Genomic DNA, 15,952 nt, shown 5'->3' on the forward strand with positions numbered 1-15,952 from the left:
GCAGGAGATAAAATAATGAAAGGAAAACAAAAAAGAAAATCTGAGCTGTGAACTTGGACCAGTAACATCTCCCCTTCTCTGTGTCTTACTCTCTTTCTGTGACTGCTTTTCTTTATCTGTAAATATTCTTCCCCTCCTTTCTCTCTAACTCCCATCTACCTCAAACACCCTCTGCCTCATCCCATCCCTCTCTCCTTTTTCTTTCATTTTCTCAGTAATGACTAGGTGCTAACTATCACTTTGAAGGTCTTGGTATTTGCCAGCTGTAGGTGTCTTAAGCAAGTGTACAAGCATGTGTGTGTCTGTGTGTGTGTGTGTGTGTCATTATGAGAGTGTGTCGCAGTGTGAGGAGAATAAGTCAGCCCTAGGCTGTGTGTGGGTATGTGTGTGTGTGTGTGTGTGTGTGTGTGTGTGTGTGTGTGTGTGTGTGTGTGTGTGTGTGTGTGTGTGTGTGTGTGTGTGTGTGTGTGTGTGTGTGTGTGTGTAATATCAAGCTGTTAGTACAGAATCTTATTAACTAGCGGTAATTTGTTCACTCTCTTTCCCTTTTTCTTTCTCTCAGTTTCCTTCTTGTTCTCTGTTTCTCTGTATCTCTCTCTGTTTCTTTCTCTAACAGATTGCTTTCTGCAGGGGTGGTATAGAAGAAGAGATAGACAGAGAGAAAGAATGAGATTCCTTGTCCTTGACTGTCCCAGTTCCATTTCTCACTGAAAATGAAAAAGTCTGCTTTGTAGTTCTCTTCAACCACTGCTTCTATTACAAGGATTTTTATTATTGGTTCTTTCAATTGAATACATTTTTAACTCCCTTGAACAGGTCCAGTCCAGGATATTTACTTGCAAACTTACTGCTTTCAGACTAGCAAAGAAAATGACATTAAAATTGTACATTTCTAAGATAATACAATTTGACATAATGAGTTTCTGTGTGCATTATGTCTAATGTGGATGTTTTAGGCCTGACAGTAATCACAATTAGTTATTATTGTATATTTATCTATTTACCAGTACATCACAGCAACCATTTAGCACTCCTACATAAAAGTACAATGTATTGTACAAGTTAGCCATTTTATATTACATATTAGGCCACATGTCTGAATGTATAACGTTTTAGAGTTGATTTCACTTCACAACTTCATGTCGTCAACAAAAACTTTAGATCGCAGAGATACAAAAAGTTCAAATAAAGCAATGTGCCTCAATTTAGCGCAGGCCTCCAGATCTGGCCTTGGCTGTTGTACACTGCCTGTAGAGGTGTCAGAGCAGAGCGTGATTCTTGGCTAGGTTTCAAACCTGTTGATAGAGCTGACTGTTTGGCAGGGGCTGTGTGCCATGTGTGATAAGATACTTTTTTAAAGGTCCAATCAAGGTCTCAGATGAAGTGTCAGCTATGTTTTAGAGTGAGATAGGACACCTTTTTGTGTTAATCCTGTTCCCTCAGTGGATGAAGGGCTCATGTGTGAAGCACAATATGAAAACTCCCAACAAATAGAATGGCAGGTGATATTCCCAAAGCAACCATTTCCCTCCCTCTGATAACATGAGGGTTATCATACATGGTGCTGTCTGGAGCAAATGGAACAAAGATGAGACATTGATTACACACTCACGCGCACACACTCCATTGAGGGTAGCTGATCTGTTCGGTTCCTCTTGACAGCTAGAGCATGGCCATCAACACCCAAGTGTGTGTGTGTGTGTGTGTGTGTGTGTGTGTGTGTGTGTGTGCGTGTGTGCGTGTGTGCGTGCGTGCGCGCGCACCGGCCCCACTGCAGCAAAAGGACTTTAAGAAAAAGAGAGGGATGAAGGAAGTAAGGGCTGGAGTAGGGGTTAGAGTATTTGAGATATTGATGTTTTAGGTTCTAACTCCACCCTGAGGGGATGTCAAGGTGGAAAAATGTCAAACGGGCCCCAGGTTGGTCACACCACTTAACATCGCTGGAGCCTCGGTGGTGACACACACACACACACACAAACACACAAACACACAGAGACAGACACACACACACACACACACGGATGTACAGATGTACAGCAAGGTTGTGAACATTTCCAGAGTCTGTTTGTCTCTCTCTCAGTAACACATGCAGTATTGTCACCAGCTCGAAGTCCCTCCCCATAAATAATAATATGGCCTTACCCTGAGCACTGCATACACATATCGCTCCCTCCCAATGCATTCACACGCACACACCTACACCTGGTGGGTCATACAAAGCAGCACCTACTCAACAAACAGACTTCTCTCATTGTTGACACTGCTCAAGCACAATGTCAACGTACAGTCAACAGTACTCTGCAATATTCTGAAGGGTTGCTGACGGTTGTGCGCAGTCATATTGAGGCCTGCATAATGGAATGTTACAGCGCTGTCAGTTCCACAGTAATGATGGTTAAAGGTCACAGTTTTGCATTAATTCCAGGCACTCTATAACTGGCAGTAGTGCTCTTGATGTGAATTGCTTCCACTACTGAGTGAATACAGAAGGAAAAACTTGACAGGTACATGGAGATTAAGCCATCAGAAGACAGAGATGGTGAAGAAGATATCTAAATTGAAAGGGTGAAGACATAGTTGTTTTTTACCATGCTCCTATCAATTTAAAAGTCAAAATATTGCCATAACCCCCTGAGGGAATTTGATGACAAAATTCATAATTTTCAGGAATAAACTCATTTTTATACACTCACATTGAAGCAAAATCTTGTTTCTGCTCTCATAATGCTGTAGAAGTATTGTCCATTTGTTTTGCTAGGAGTCCAATATGGCCTCTGAATTTTTATGAGAAGGCCTTAATGAGCTGGCTAGCCTTATCAATTGTCCTTTTGGCTTCAATTTGATGGTGCACTTTGAAGTTGCTGAACTGCTCACTGGGCCTTGGAGCATACTAGTTTGTGGTTTGTGTGTATATTCTTTATTTTTACACCATTTACACAATTTGTACCTTAGTTAAATATATATAAATATACAGTGCTCTCTCTTTGATGGCTTAACATTATTAATATTTTAAGACTTGTGCTGTAAAGGCTTTGTGCATTTGTACTGTCCAGCATTGTGTGCACATCCTGCTGCGGGTTTGTGTGTGTGTGTGTGTGTGTGTGTGTGTGTGTGTGTGTGTGTGTGTGTGTGTGTGTGTGTGTGTTGTGGAGCTTGTTTCCCCGTGTCTTCCTCTGCTCAGTGTTCACCTTGACTTCTGTGCCCATTCAGTGTTGCTAATTTCGCACTACCATGACCTCTGACACACACACACACACACACACACTCACATATAGCAGAAAAAAAATTTACCATCTGATTTGAAGCCGAGAAAATGTTCCACTTCACCAGAGAGGTTTTTTTTTTTATTGGGAAAAAAGCTGTGTTTAGTTCACTTGTCAATACGTGTATTGACAGCACACAGAGAAGCAGACAGGCAGGTCACCGGGTGGGTGAATAGGTGGACAAACAGCTAAATTGGGTGACAGGCAGACAAAGTGATTTGTGAATGTAAAAGTACAGATAATAATTCACTCTGCTGTATAGGGACATAAATTAAAAGCTATTAAGAAGAGCTTATTTTAGGAGCCTTGTGGAATTTTAAAATGACAGTGATGTTGTGAAAGAAAATTCCGTTCTTTACTTGTGGATTCACCATTCTTTCCCGTTCCTCTCCTCTCTACCTCGGCCTCCTCTTCCTTCTCCTCTCCCCTCCCTACACTTCCCCACTAGGGCTAATTGGGGAGATAAAGTAATTTGGGAAAGCTGTGCGTGTGTGTGTGTGTGTGTGTGTGTTTGTGTGTGTGTGTGTGTGTGTGTGTGTGTGTGTGTGTGTGTGTGTGTGTGTGTGTGTGTGTGTGTGCGCGTGTGCGTGTGCAGTCTGGTGTGTGTGAGGTCATTTAAAGGTGTAATACTCTAAAGTGCCATTCATTATGCAGTTTGGTTGGAATTAAACTCCTCTTTCTCACTGTTCTTTCCTTCTTTTTACATCTACCTCATCTTTCAGTCACTCTTTCTCACTCCTTTTCTTCATCTTTCTCTCCTCAAGTAGGGAAATCGTTCCTGTCAAACATTTAGCGACACAGCTGTTACCATACATCCAAAATGGAAAATTAGGAAAATAGAAAACAGGTTGTTTTCATGTCAGTGTTAACAGAGAGTAATGTGCTTGTGCATGTTTGTGTCTTTTTTGATGTGTAACTTTTTACCAACCACTGTTTATTGCCTGTCAGGTCAGCCTACTGTATGTGAAGTTTATTGTCTTATTTAAATATGTGCTATGTCTTATTTCTTCCTCCCTGTAAAGCACAGGTCTATTTCCCAAATGATACTGGTAGTCATTACCTAACCACCAGTGTACAACTGTTCAACTACAGTAATTACCAAATCACAAATTGTTTTATAAAACAGTTTTAAAGAGGAAAGTAAAGAGGATCTTTATGATAATTATGCTCATTCAAACATCAGTGATGTCCAAACACCTCTACATGGTCAGCAAAGAATCTGAAACTTTGTCATTTGCTTTGCTTTGTTTCATTACTAATAGATATATAATACAATTCAAATACATGTTATTTGAAAGAGATGTTTCAGCAATAGGAAGTGTAGAATTGGCTATTCCCAACTAAATAAATATCTTTCCCTGATAGAAAGCCCTGCTGTAGTCGTCATGCCATTATCCATCAGTCTTTGTTTTTTAAATATATGTGTTCACATAAACCTCACAGTCATTATCTTGTTATTACAGTAATGCAAGTGGGAGTGGGATTTTAATTATTAAACCTCACTTTGGGCTATATATCCTCAGAGTTGTGGCTCTAACAGCACAACCACTGTTATGCAAAAATACTAAATGCACCCATGGCTATGACATATACATGACATTTTGAGCCCTTGGTCAGAATTTCTGCTACTAGGAATCAAAGTATAGCCAATTGTCCATCAATAAACTTTCTCTTTTATTTTATATCTGAGCAGTGACTTGAGATATGTACAATACTATGTAATTTTATTGGAATATCTTGTCTGTGAGGTGAAAATGCATCAGTTCAAGTTGGATGCAGATAATAGAGGACATAATATCCCTACTTAGTGAGAAAACACAGTATTGCAGCCCTCAACCATTCATAAATTCCCAATAAAAGGGCATTTGTTTTCCTAATTAAATGGCACAGTTTTCAGTTGGCAGTTGGACTCAGCATTCTGGCAGTGTTGATTTCAACAGTACTTGAATGGGTCATGTGGGGCTTTCTTGTGTGGGAATCAGCCCACTGAACTATTCTCAGATAAACAATAAAACAGAGTCTAAGACAGTTAATAAGATACTTAATACCAGCGGATAAGACTACAGGTATTAAGGAGTCACATTATAATAACCATCTCTCTCTCCCTCTCTCTCTCTCTCTCTCTCTCTCTCTCTCTCTCTCTCTCTCTCTCTCTCCCCTTACTCTTTGTATGTTTCCCTCTCTCTTATGCTCTCTCTGTCTCTTTTCCTTTGGGCAGTGAGGTGAGTTAGGATTTCAGTGTCCTGGTTTCCACACCAGATTATGTGCAAGTTGTGTGTGTGTGCGTGCATGTTGCAGCAAAGTCTGTTAATGTCAACCTACATGTCCTTTCCATGAACACACACACACACACACTGACTTTATGCTTAACTGGTCAGTGTAAAGTGGGTCACTGCTCTCCAGACACAAATCTACAAAAGTTTTCTAAGGAAGAAAATTTAATTTTAGATAAAGAAACTTCTAACCAAGGAAACACACATATAGCTTTTTAATAAAGAAAATGTATTTCATAGAACCAAATAAATACACACACAATTGATCCATTATAGTGGAAAAAGCATAACATGCAAACACACTAGATCACTGATTAAAATGAAATGTACTTGTGAAGAAACGTCTACTTGTGACCCCTCATCACAAGTCATAACATAAGTTTGACATGAGTTGTGAGCAGTTAAAGGTATTTGTAGGGACCGATATGCCTGAGGAGGAGACAGTATGGAATATTTCACAAGAAAAAAACACAAAAATGTTTTTATCACCCGTAAACCCCTCAGTTTTATCTTAGGTCCTCTTCTGGGGTTTCGACTTCCAGGTTGGGAACCACTGCTTTAGATCAGTAATTCTCAACTCTTTCAGTTTGCTGTCCTTTTCACATACTGTAGTTATACCCACATGGTGTAAGGTGTAAACACAGTGTTTGGTTCCTGTTTCAGGTTAATTATACGAACTTTAGAAAGAAAATCAAAAATGCTCTAAAGCTTTGTCCTCTGCTTCTCATTCCACCTCAGTGCTCTATCACTGCACAAAGAAAGTCCAAGGTTGAATCAGGAAGACTTCTATTACAGGAAGAACAAAATACACACACACACACACACATACACACTGTATATCTTGTGCTTAGTGTTAGCTTTATACAGTAGAATCAGTTGCTTGATAAACAGAAACCCACGTAACTGGATATCAGCAGTCCAGATACTCACGCACAGAAAAGAGACACATAAATATACATTACTGCACACACCCCAGTACAGAACAACAAGCGCACACACACTCACACATACACACTCATGGTCTCCAGGTCCATGGACTCCAGGTCTGCATGCATTGAGGCTGTTTATCAAAATTAGATCAACGTGGAACGATTTCCTTTTTTCTCTGTTTGCTAATGTGCCTCTCTCTCTCTCTCTCTCTCTCTCTCTCTCTCTCTCTCTCTCTCTCTCTCTCTCTCTCTCTCTCTCTCTCTCTCTCTCTCTCTCTCTCTCTCTCTCTCTCTCTCTCACTGGTTGTCAGGATTCCACCCAAAACACATAACTGTGAAGTTGTTGCAACTGCAATCGTTTATCAAAATTAGATCAATGAAAATAGGATTTCACTTTATGTACCGTTCACGTATACAGGCGGGCGCCATCTTGGGAAAACAATCACAACCAGTCATGACTGTTTTCCCAAGATGGCGCCTGCCTATATACGTGAACGGTACTATCTTTATAAACTTTCTTTTTAATAAACTGTCTGTACACTTACAAAGTTCTCAATGCTTCTGTTTACATGTAGGGACCCTTATTATGCTACCGTGGAAGTGTGGTGCTATTTTGAACCTTGTTAGTGGTATAGAAATAGCGATTTCTTTTTACTTTACCCGTGCCCCGACGACTAGCTTTATAAGCTAATTAACGGTTTGCAATAAAACTGGTCACATTTGATTAGCATGAAAACAAATCCCAGAGAACGGTCGACTCGGTACCCATGTGTTATTAACCCCTAGGTTCATTTTGCGCCGGATTTGTCCTTTAAGTGCGGCCCAGTCTGTGTATGCGTACAAAGTCATGCACTTTTTACTCACAAAAATTGAGATTCTCACTGCTCTGCAACAAAAGGTAGCAACTACTGGATGAACTGAACACAGCAGGGATAAAAAGACCATGGCAGAGAAAGGAAAAGGGCCGGAAAAGAGGGTGAAAGGATGAAAGGAGGGAAGTGGCCCATATCTGTGTGTGTGTGTGTGTGTGTGTGTGTGTGTGTGTGTGTGTGTGTGTGTGTGTGTGTGTGTGTGTGTGTGTGTGTGTGTGTGTGTGTGTGTGTGTGCGCACCTGCCTGCCTGCCTGCGTGCGTGCGTGTGCACAGAGCAGTTACATCTGCTCCATAAACTGACGGTCACCAATACAAGGTACTGATACAGAGTTTCAGGCCAGCAGCATAAGACAAATTACCATCATCATCATTATCAGTCTCCACAGCCATCTACACCAGTCAATGACAAGCAATCATCACTTTCCTCCTGCTTCTACCATCATGTAGAGGCCTAAGGCGGGAGGGATGAAGGAGTCATTACAACTGATTGTGTTGGCAGAAGAGAAACTGACTCTTGTAGAGTTGTGGCTTGTATGGCCTGCCTCACTGTTTGATTTAAGTTTTTTTTTTGTTTTTTTTTCATATAGCTAGGGGACAGGTGTTAATAACAATGATCATTTACCCTGACCTATTTGGTATATTACCAAGGGAGCTAGAGTTGTTTCAAGAAAGGTTTTCAGGGTCAATTCTGGGCTTTGCCCTTAAACACTCATGCATCATCATTTTATATGTACTGTATTTATGCAGAGTAATACGCTCGCCAGTGTTATGGCAGTAGATGACTACAAATCCACAGCTTCTCTGCTGCTCTGTACAGCTAATGTCTGAGGATGGATTTTTATTCAATGAGCCTCAATGAGCTCGCTATTGCTGCTAACCACCAGCCTTGGTTTTTGAACAGTCTCATATCATCACTGAGCTTTTTTGTCCTGAAATTTGATTTTCTTTAAGTTCTGTCGCCACGGCCTCTCTAAAGAGGGGAGATACTGCCGAATGTGCTGCACTGATATGGTTGTGCTGGGAGTGTGAGGGCTGCTGGAGCAGACTGTTAGAGGAGAGCTGCAGGCTGTGAGTGGAGGGGAGCCGGGAGCAGTCACACACTGAGCTAAAGGTCATGCTCAGTGTGATTGGGTAGTAGGTGCAGGGATAGGACACAAACTGGCCATTTTCTAGTAACAGTTTCCTCTTTGCCAAGTGTCTTTCAAGCTTTTTTTCTCATTTGTTTACAAGCAGGTGTTGCAATTTTACTGCCACAGAAATCCATACAACATTTTTATATGGTGTTGATATTCAGCTACAGAACTTGCTGATGATGATGTATAACATAATAATAATATTTTTACTGAGAATTCAGTAGGAGGACTCCTGGAGTTTTTTTTTTAAACGTATGATTGGCTGATCAGTGTGATTGTTTGTGCTGGACTTTAAGCTACTTAAGGGTTAATAGTAACTGCTTATCATAAATAGTATTTCCTGTGTGGGAGGGTTTACAGGTTTCAGTTTTATTTCAATTTAGAAAGTAAGTAAGTAGAATGAAGAAAGAAAGGAGAATGATAACACATTTTTTCTTCATAACTTTAAAACTTTAAAAAGTTTAAAACTCCTGTTGCAATCTTGCTGTTAATAGATGCAGATTCAACCTTTTATGTTTTGCAACAGTACGTTATCATTATCCTTTTTTTAAATGTCTGTTGATTCCTGAGGGGATAATTAGTCGTTTGGTTGCACCCCTTTAGAGAGTTACCATAGGCAGGGCATTTTTTAGAGGTTTATTGCTGAACTAGTTTCTCCCCGCCTCACTGATAATGTCATCTGAGTAGATAATCAGCAGGAAATGCAGCCTCCATTGCACGTCACAGTTGGATTGCATCCATTTCTCCAACTGAAAAACAGAGCTGTTTTCTTAAAGTAAAGCAGTTCTTAATTAATGTTTTTCACCCAATCACAGTGTTTGAAAATTTTTCTTCTCCCTGCTGACTTTAACAATCTTTAAGTGGCCTGTTTAACTATTGTAGTGCAATTGGTACCTCTTCTTCTCAAACAGTGCTGTGCTGTACATAGTGTTTTTTTTTTTGTATCTCTTTGTTAAATAAGAATAAACTAGCAGAATAAATTCAGAGTCCATTCAACTTAAATTCATTCAACTTAAACCCAATTATTCTATTAGGAGAAGCAATTTAAATGCACACAGTAGTCTGAGAGTAAACCACACAGATGGACTTCTGCAGCCATATGCGTAACACATACACAGATCTACACAAACACACACACACACACACATGGTTGGTAGCACCAATGGGGGGGCTCTGTTTGATTGGTTCCAGATGCTTTTGTGTGTGTGTGTGTGTGTGTGTGTGTGTGTGTGTGTGTGTGTGTGTGTGTGTGTGTGTGTGTGTGTGTGTGTGCGCGTGTGCGTGTGTGTGTGTGTGTGTGCGTGTGTGTGTGTGTGTGTGTGTGCGATCTGATCCAGTGTATAGGATATTGGATTTGGCAGTATGGGATTTAGTTAATTCCTAGTCTTCTAGCTTGATTAATAATCGCTGAAGTCATTGAATGTATCAGTGTAAGTGTGTGTCTCTCTGTGTGTGCACATTTAAAGCATTACTGATTTACTCTTAAAGTAATTGAATATCATTTTATTTTGAAAGACTTTGTTTGGAAAGCCCTCTTTTTGAATTTATTTTAGACCGCAGGGCGACGCAATCTATGTCTTTATCCTCTTTCTCTCTCTCTCTCTCTCTCTCTCTCTCTCTCTCTCTCTCTCTCTCTCTCTCTCTCTCTCTCTCTCCACAGTCGGCTCTCTATGTATCTCTCTCTGTTTTGCCACATAACTTCAAAGCCTTGATATTTGATTTTTATGTGTGTTTAGTTTGCTTTCCCCATACTCTGTGTGCAAAATGAAAATATATGTTTTGTTGTAAAATGAGGTAGCATCATTAGAAAGATGTGACCCTACTTGTAGAAAGCGTGTCAGTTCAAAGCAAACAGTGGTACTTTCACTTGTGAATTAAAAACAAATTGCTTGGAAATGCTGTCTAACTTTATATGTCCTTGACAACAACATGTTTGAATAAGCTGGGAGATAAAGATGTTTAAAGATGCCACCGCATATTGGTAGCAGATGGAAGCTAAAATAAATTTGAGGGACTCAATCTTGCTGCAGACCCGAAACCAGTGGATGCTTATCTATTACGGCCAGCTCTTCTATTAAGATCTAAAAGACCATGCAGTGTAAACACTCTGTAAAACATCTGTACATTTATGGCTTCAGGAGAATCTCAGAGTGGACTCAAAGCCACAGCTGAAGGGTTCAGCTACTGTGTGGTTACACCATCTGTTTTGATGTTGAATAAAAATCTGATTCTCAAGAATGAAGTTATAATTTATTAGTACTTTTTATGAGTAAAGTCACGAAAAACTCACTAGGAAACAGCTCGTAACTTCTGTTTGAATTTAATGGATATTCATCATTTTAACCCATTTAATGGAAAGTTGGCGTAGCAGTGCAAACCCATAAAAAACTCTAAAAACAAAGATAAAATTAGTATTGTATTATGTTCACAAACCGAAAAAAAGCCAGGAATACATAATGTAATGTAAAATGTAGTCTATTATTTAAAGTGCATATTTCCCAAAAACAACAACAGTAGCCTCTTTTATGCATTCTTGCATTAAATCTACTGCCACAAGGGGAAAAGGCTATTTGTTAGAGCAGTTTGTGCATTAGAGGCTGACCACGCTGATTATGAAAGTTATTGTGCAGCCTGCCACTAAGTAGATTGTACTAATTTTTGAGGCCTTTTCATGAGAATTATGAGACTGATTAAATCTGCCAATATTGTCAACTTTTCAGTGTTATATTTTGATGTACACCCATTGTCTATACTGATCTTTCCGTCAGGAGATTAAACTATCTGATGTCTTTATCTACATATTTGAGTGCACAGGAATAAGAACATTCCACATGAGTGTGTTTTTATTAATAAGATTCCAAATGCACACCTGAACACCCCTCAGAATAAGGCCTAGGGATAATAGAGCAGTGTCTACATTGGTTACTCCAATGTACTTCCTACTTAAGAAACTTAAGTTTGTATCTAAACATCAACTTTAAAGTTTATTTATTGGCTTGATTAGAAGGAAGTTGATAAAGACTTTAATTTCCTGACTAATTAATTTGTGTGTGTGTGTGTGTGTGTGTGTGTGTGTGTGTGTGTGTGTGTGTGTTTCAGAGGGCGTTGTTGGTGGTGCTAATTGAACTGTATCATAGGCCGCAGATAAATCTATGTCATTAGGACCCTGAGCTCTAATTACCTGCAGCCCTCTTCTTTTGGCTGAGGTGAGTGGGAGAGGCCAGGTATTAGTAATCAATCAGAAAAAAACATACACACACATTCTGTAGATCCACACCAATAAACCCAGCACACAAACATAGTTTTGAAGCCACCAAGATATGTACTCCCACATAAAACCCATTTTAATGTATGCACATATAGAGCTGTGTGTGCATGCATATGAACTTGCACATTTCCACACATGTCAAGCCAACCAGCTGATGATTGAAAAGGAAGTTAAAGATCATGAGCCAGATTCTGCGTGTGTGCACGTGTGCATTTTGGAAGGTGTTGGGGGCTATTTCTTTACTTTCCTGTGTAATTGACACTTGAACCTCTCTCTCATATAGACACACACATACACACACACACACAAACACACTGTGCTATCCTTTTACCGTGGTTTTGGAGTAGCCAAGATACCCCCAACACACACACTTCATGGATTGCGGCCTCTCATCCAAATCTTGCATTGCAGTATTTTCAGGTGTGTGTGTGTGTGTGTGTGTGTGTGTGTGTGTGTGTGTGTGTGTGTGTGTGTGTGTGCGCGCGCGCATTGCGATGAGGGGCAGCTGTGGGGCCATATGTGAGTGATTTGGGCGCTTGGAGGGAAACTGAATTCTGATGACAGATGCACTGTTTGGCTTGCAACACTAGACACACACACACAACACACACACAGATATATACTCACACACACAGAGACACAGGAAGTGTACATCAATCAATCACCTGGCTCTGTCTCTCTACATGTGGTGACCGTATGGTGTGTGCAACACACACATACACACACCCACACACCCCCAAAAGACTTGGTCATATAAGTGTTCTGATGTCAGATGGACAAAAAACACATAAAGACTCTCATATTAGCTCAGGTGTTTATTACATACAACATTATTGGAAACAGGATGTTTTATTATACACATATTGAGACTGAGAGACAAAGCTCCTCCAGCATAAATAAACACATCTACGGTGTTCCTTTGTATTTAATCTTTGAACAATCTAAAAGTTTGATTTTGTAGCCGGATCCAGACAGTATGACGGATGTCATCGTAAATGTCTGTTTATGAGCTAAAGTTGCAGCAAGGAAACAAAGAGAGCTATTAAACCACTTTTCATTGACAGAAGAATTTGATTTATAATCCTTTAACGCTGTCGAGTACAAATGTTTAATCAGATCCTGATCCGTTGCTATTTTGATGTTCATATAATTCATTTTTGATAAATCTCCTTTAAGCAGTCCTAACTTCCTGTGTGTGCACAAGGCAGCAAATTAACTTTGGATTCTTGCCTTAAATATGCAATATGATGTTTGCTATTACAATTAAAAGTTGAGGGAATTATCCAACACCACTACATACATTTGGCAGGATCTTTTCACATTTGCAGTACTGATTAATGTTTACCAGAACTACAAATCATATTTCATCAAATGTATATTGCTCCGGCCATATATGTGCATGTCCGGGTGTGGTGCATGTTCCCAGAGAAATGTAAAGTGATTAATTGTTCTGTGATCTTTGCAGTACATTATCTGTTAAGGGCCCTTCTGCTTTCAGCTGGCAGATTGAAACAGATGCTCAGTCGAAGTGCTCATAGTGACTCCATCTGTAGCTCTGAGACCACAGAAAGCCTGATTGAAGTGCAGCACTCTTTTGTGAAAAGTTGAAATGTTTTTAACTTCTAGCACTGGGTGCTGTGAGCCCAAAAAATATGCTAAGCACTCAGCACGAGTGAAAATACAAGAGAGAGAGAGAGAGAGGGTGTTTTTAGTAAACCATACCCATAGGCACATACAGTATGCAGACATTTACCAGCACAACCATAGTGAGATCATCATTACAAACAGAGACAGAAATGCACATATCACACAGGTCAGTGAAGAGAAAAGAATTACATGCTGGTGTTTTCTTGACCATACTGATATTTAAATCCGTAAAACAAATTGAAAACTAAAGTAAACTGAAATCAAGAGGAGAGGAGACAATGAAGGTTGAATGAACAAACATGCTGAAATAAAAATGAAAGCAGAGAGAGAGAAAGCAATGGTTCGATAGACAGGGCAGATAGAGAGAGAAACAGACAGTCATGGAGGAGAAAGATGAGGTATGCTGTCTTCTCAGGGTTATAAAGGTGGTGAATGGGGCCAGAGACTTAATGGGATGGAGAAACGTTGTGATTGGCTCATTACTGTGATGGAGCACGTTGCCACGACAATTGGCCTTTTCACCCCCTTCCCCATGCCCACCTTCCTTGCACACACTACTTTTCTATGCACTACTGCTCCATGAACTGAACTTGTGTGTGTGTGTGTGTGTGTGTGTGTGTGTGTGTGTGTGTGTGTGTGTGTGTGTGTGTGTGTGTGTGTACACTAAAACAGTAAAAGTCAAACACTTGCCTGTGAAGTACCTCCTGCAGTTCGGATAAACACTTAAACACTTTATGCTAGAAGGTGAAAGCATAACTCATTTCTTTCCACATCTGTTGAGGAGTACTTGACTAAATTACCGCAGTATCTCTCTTTCAAGAGCCCAAGACATCTCTCAGACACACATATTTAAAACACACACAATGTATTCAGCTCAACTAGATCATTTTCCTTTCATTGAAGTATATTTTTTTGTTTCAATTAACTTTGTTTTATACAGAAGAAATCAGTGTAGAGGAGAATCGTGTTCTTGATAGGATTTCCCATTAGGCATGCTACACGAGAGCACGTCATTTCTCTGCCACCAAGCCAATCTGTTTTCTCTCTCCCCTATCTTACTTGACTGGTGTGAATATTAAAAAGGTATCAAAACTTAGGTCAACATTTTCATTTTTTCCCACCATTCTTTTCTCTCCATGGCTTTGCCTTTTTCTTATCTACCCAAAGTTTCTTTATCAATCATTATTTTTACTACATGCTCTAATGTAGTTTGTCTTTCTCCATCCATAGCGCCGCAGAGGCAGTGGGGTCTTCTGTGCAAACTGCCTGACCACCAAGACATCGTTGTGGAGGAAGAACGCAAATGGAGGCTACGTCTGCAACGCATGTGGTTTATACCAAAAACTGCATTCGGTAAGTCGGACACAGTCATGTACATGTGCATGCAAACAGATGCTGTGGTTGCACCAACCTTGTATTACACTAGACACATTAGATTATACAAAACACATCTGTGAGATTAATAGAAATAGCTTCCCCAGATCTGGTACTGTACAAGTTTCTGTATATTTCAGATTTTTTCACATTTTCTTTCAAACTAATAAGAAGAGAGACAAGAAGGGGGCCATACATTTCAAAAACACCTTAAATATAGAGAGACAGAAAGGAATCCCTACAGGTAAGCTGAAACTCAGGTATATCATACATAAGTAATGTGCAGTGCTGAACTCCATCCACACATAGGAGACCTACATATACTCCTAAGGTTGTACTGGAACAGGAACCCATTACTTTAGACTACATTATAGACTCTATGCTGTTTTAATACATCCACGGGGTGGTTTTGACCATTAATTATCAATCCTCCTGTCTGGCCGATTAGCACACGATGCAACTTAAATGGTGCATACTGTGGTTAAATTCCTTCATACATTCTGTAAATCCCGCTGTGAAAATGTAATATTGTGGAAAAAGTATATTTGATTTGGTGCGAACTGGGAGTTGCAGACCATTTAAACAGTCACAGTGAGCCAGCTCCATGGAGTGAGAAATATGATGGAATGAATCAACTTTACCTTCTAAGCCCAGGGAAATTCTATGGAAATCCCAAATTTAATTAGACTGCATGAATTACAGATGAGCTAAAGACCCTGCCTGGAACTTAGTTGACTTCAGAATATTAAGCTTTCTCACCTCATATTTTGAATGAGGTTTAAGCTTATTTCACACTCCAATATACCTATTTAACACAAGGGTTTACAAATATTACCAGTGTGAAACAAGCCTTCAGAACTTGAACGTATATATCCATCCATCCATCTTCATCCGCTTATCCGGTCTCGGGTCGCGGGGGTAGCAACTCCAGCAGGGGACCCCAAACTTCTCTTTCCCGAGCCACATTAACCAGCTCCGACTGGGGGATCCCGAGGCATTCCCAGGCCAGGTTGGAGATATAATCCCTCCACCTAATCCTGGGTCTTCCCCGAGGCCTCCTCCCAGCTGGACGTGCCTGGAACACCTCCCTAGGGAGGCGCCCAGGGGGCATCCTTACCAGATGCCCAAACCACCTCAACTGGCTCCTTTCGACGCGAAGGAGCAGCGGCTCTACTCCGAGCTCGTCACGGATG

At 40.3% G+C, this 15,952-nt stretch overlaps 1 protein-coding gene across 4 annotated transcripts in view; it reads left to right on the plus strand.

Moving 5' to 3' along the window:
• Positions 1-15,952, plus strand: part of trps1 (trichorhinophalangeal syndrome I) — a 117,907-nt gene that overhangs the window by 91,706 nt on the left and 10,249 nt on the right. For all 4 annotated transcript variants that reach the window (XM_031296178.2, XM_031296179.2, XM_031296180.2 and 1 more), the window contains exon 10: positions 14,616-14,738. In XM_031296178.2, coding sequence (XP_031152038.1) covers positions 14,616-14,738 — 123 coding nt within the window. The remainder of the gene's footprint in view (positions 1-14,615; positions 14,739-15,952) is intronic.

This window comes from Sander lucioperca, chromosome 16 (genome assembly GCF_008315115.2).
Source record: "Sander lucioperca isolate FBNREF2018 chromosome 16, SLUC_FBN_1.2, whole genome shotgun sequence".
Taxonomy (NCBI): Eukaryota; Metazoa; Chordata; class Actinopteri; order Perciformes; family Percidae; genus Sander; species Sander lucioperca.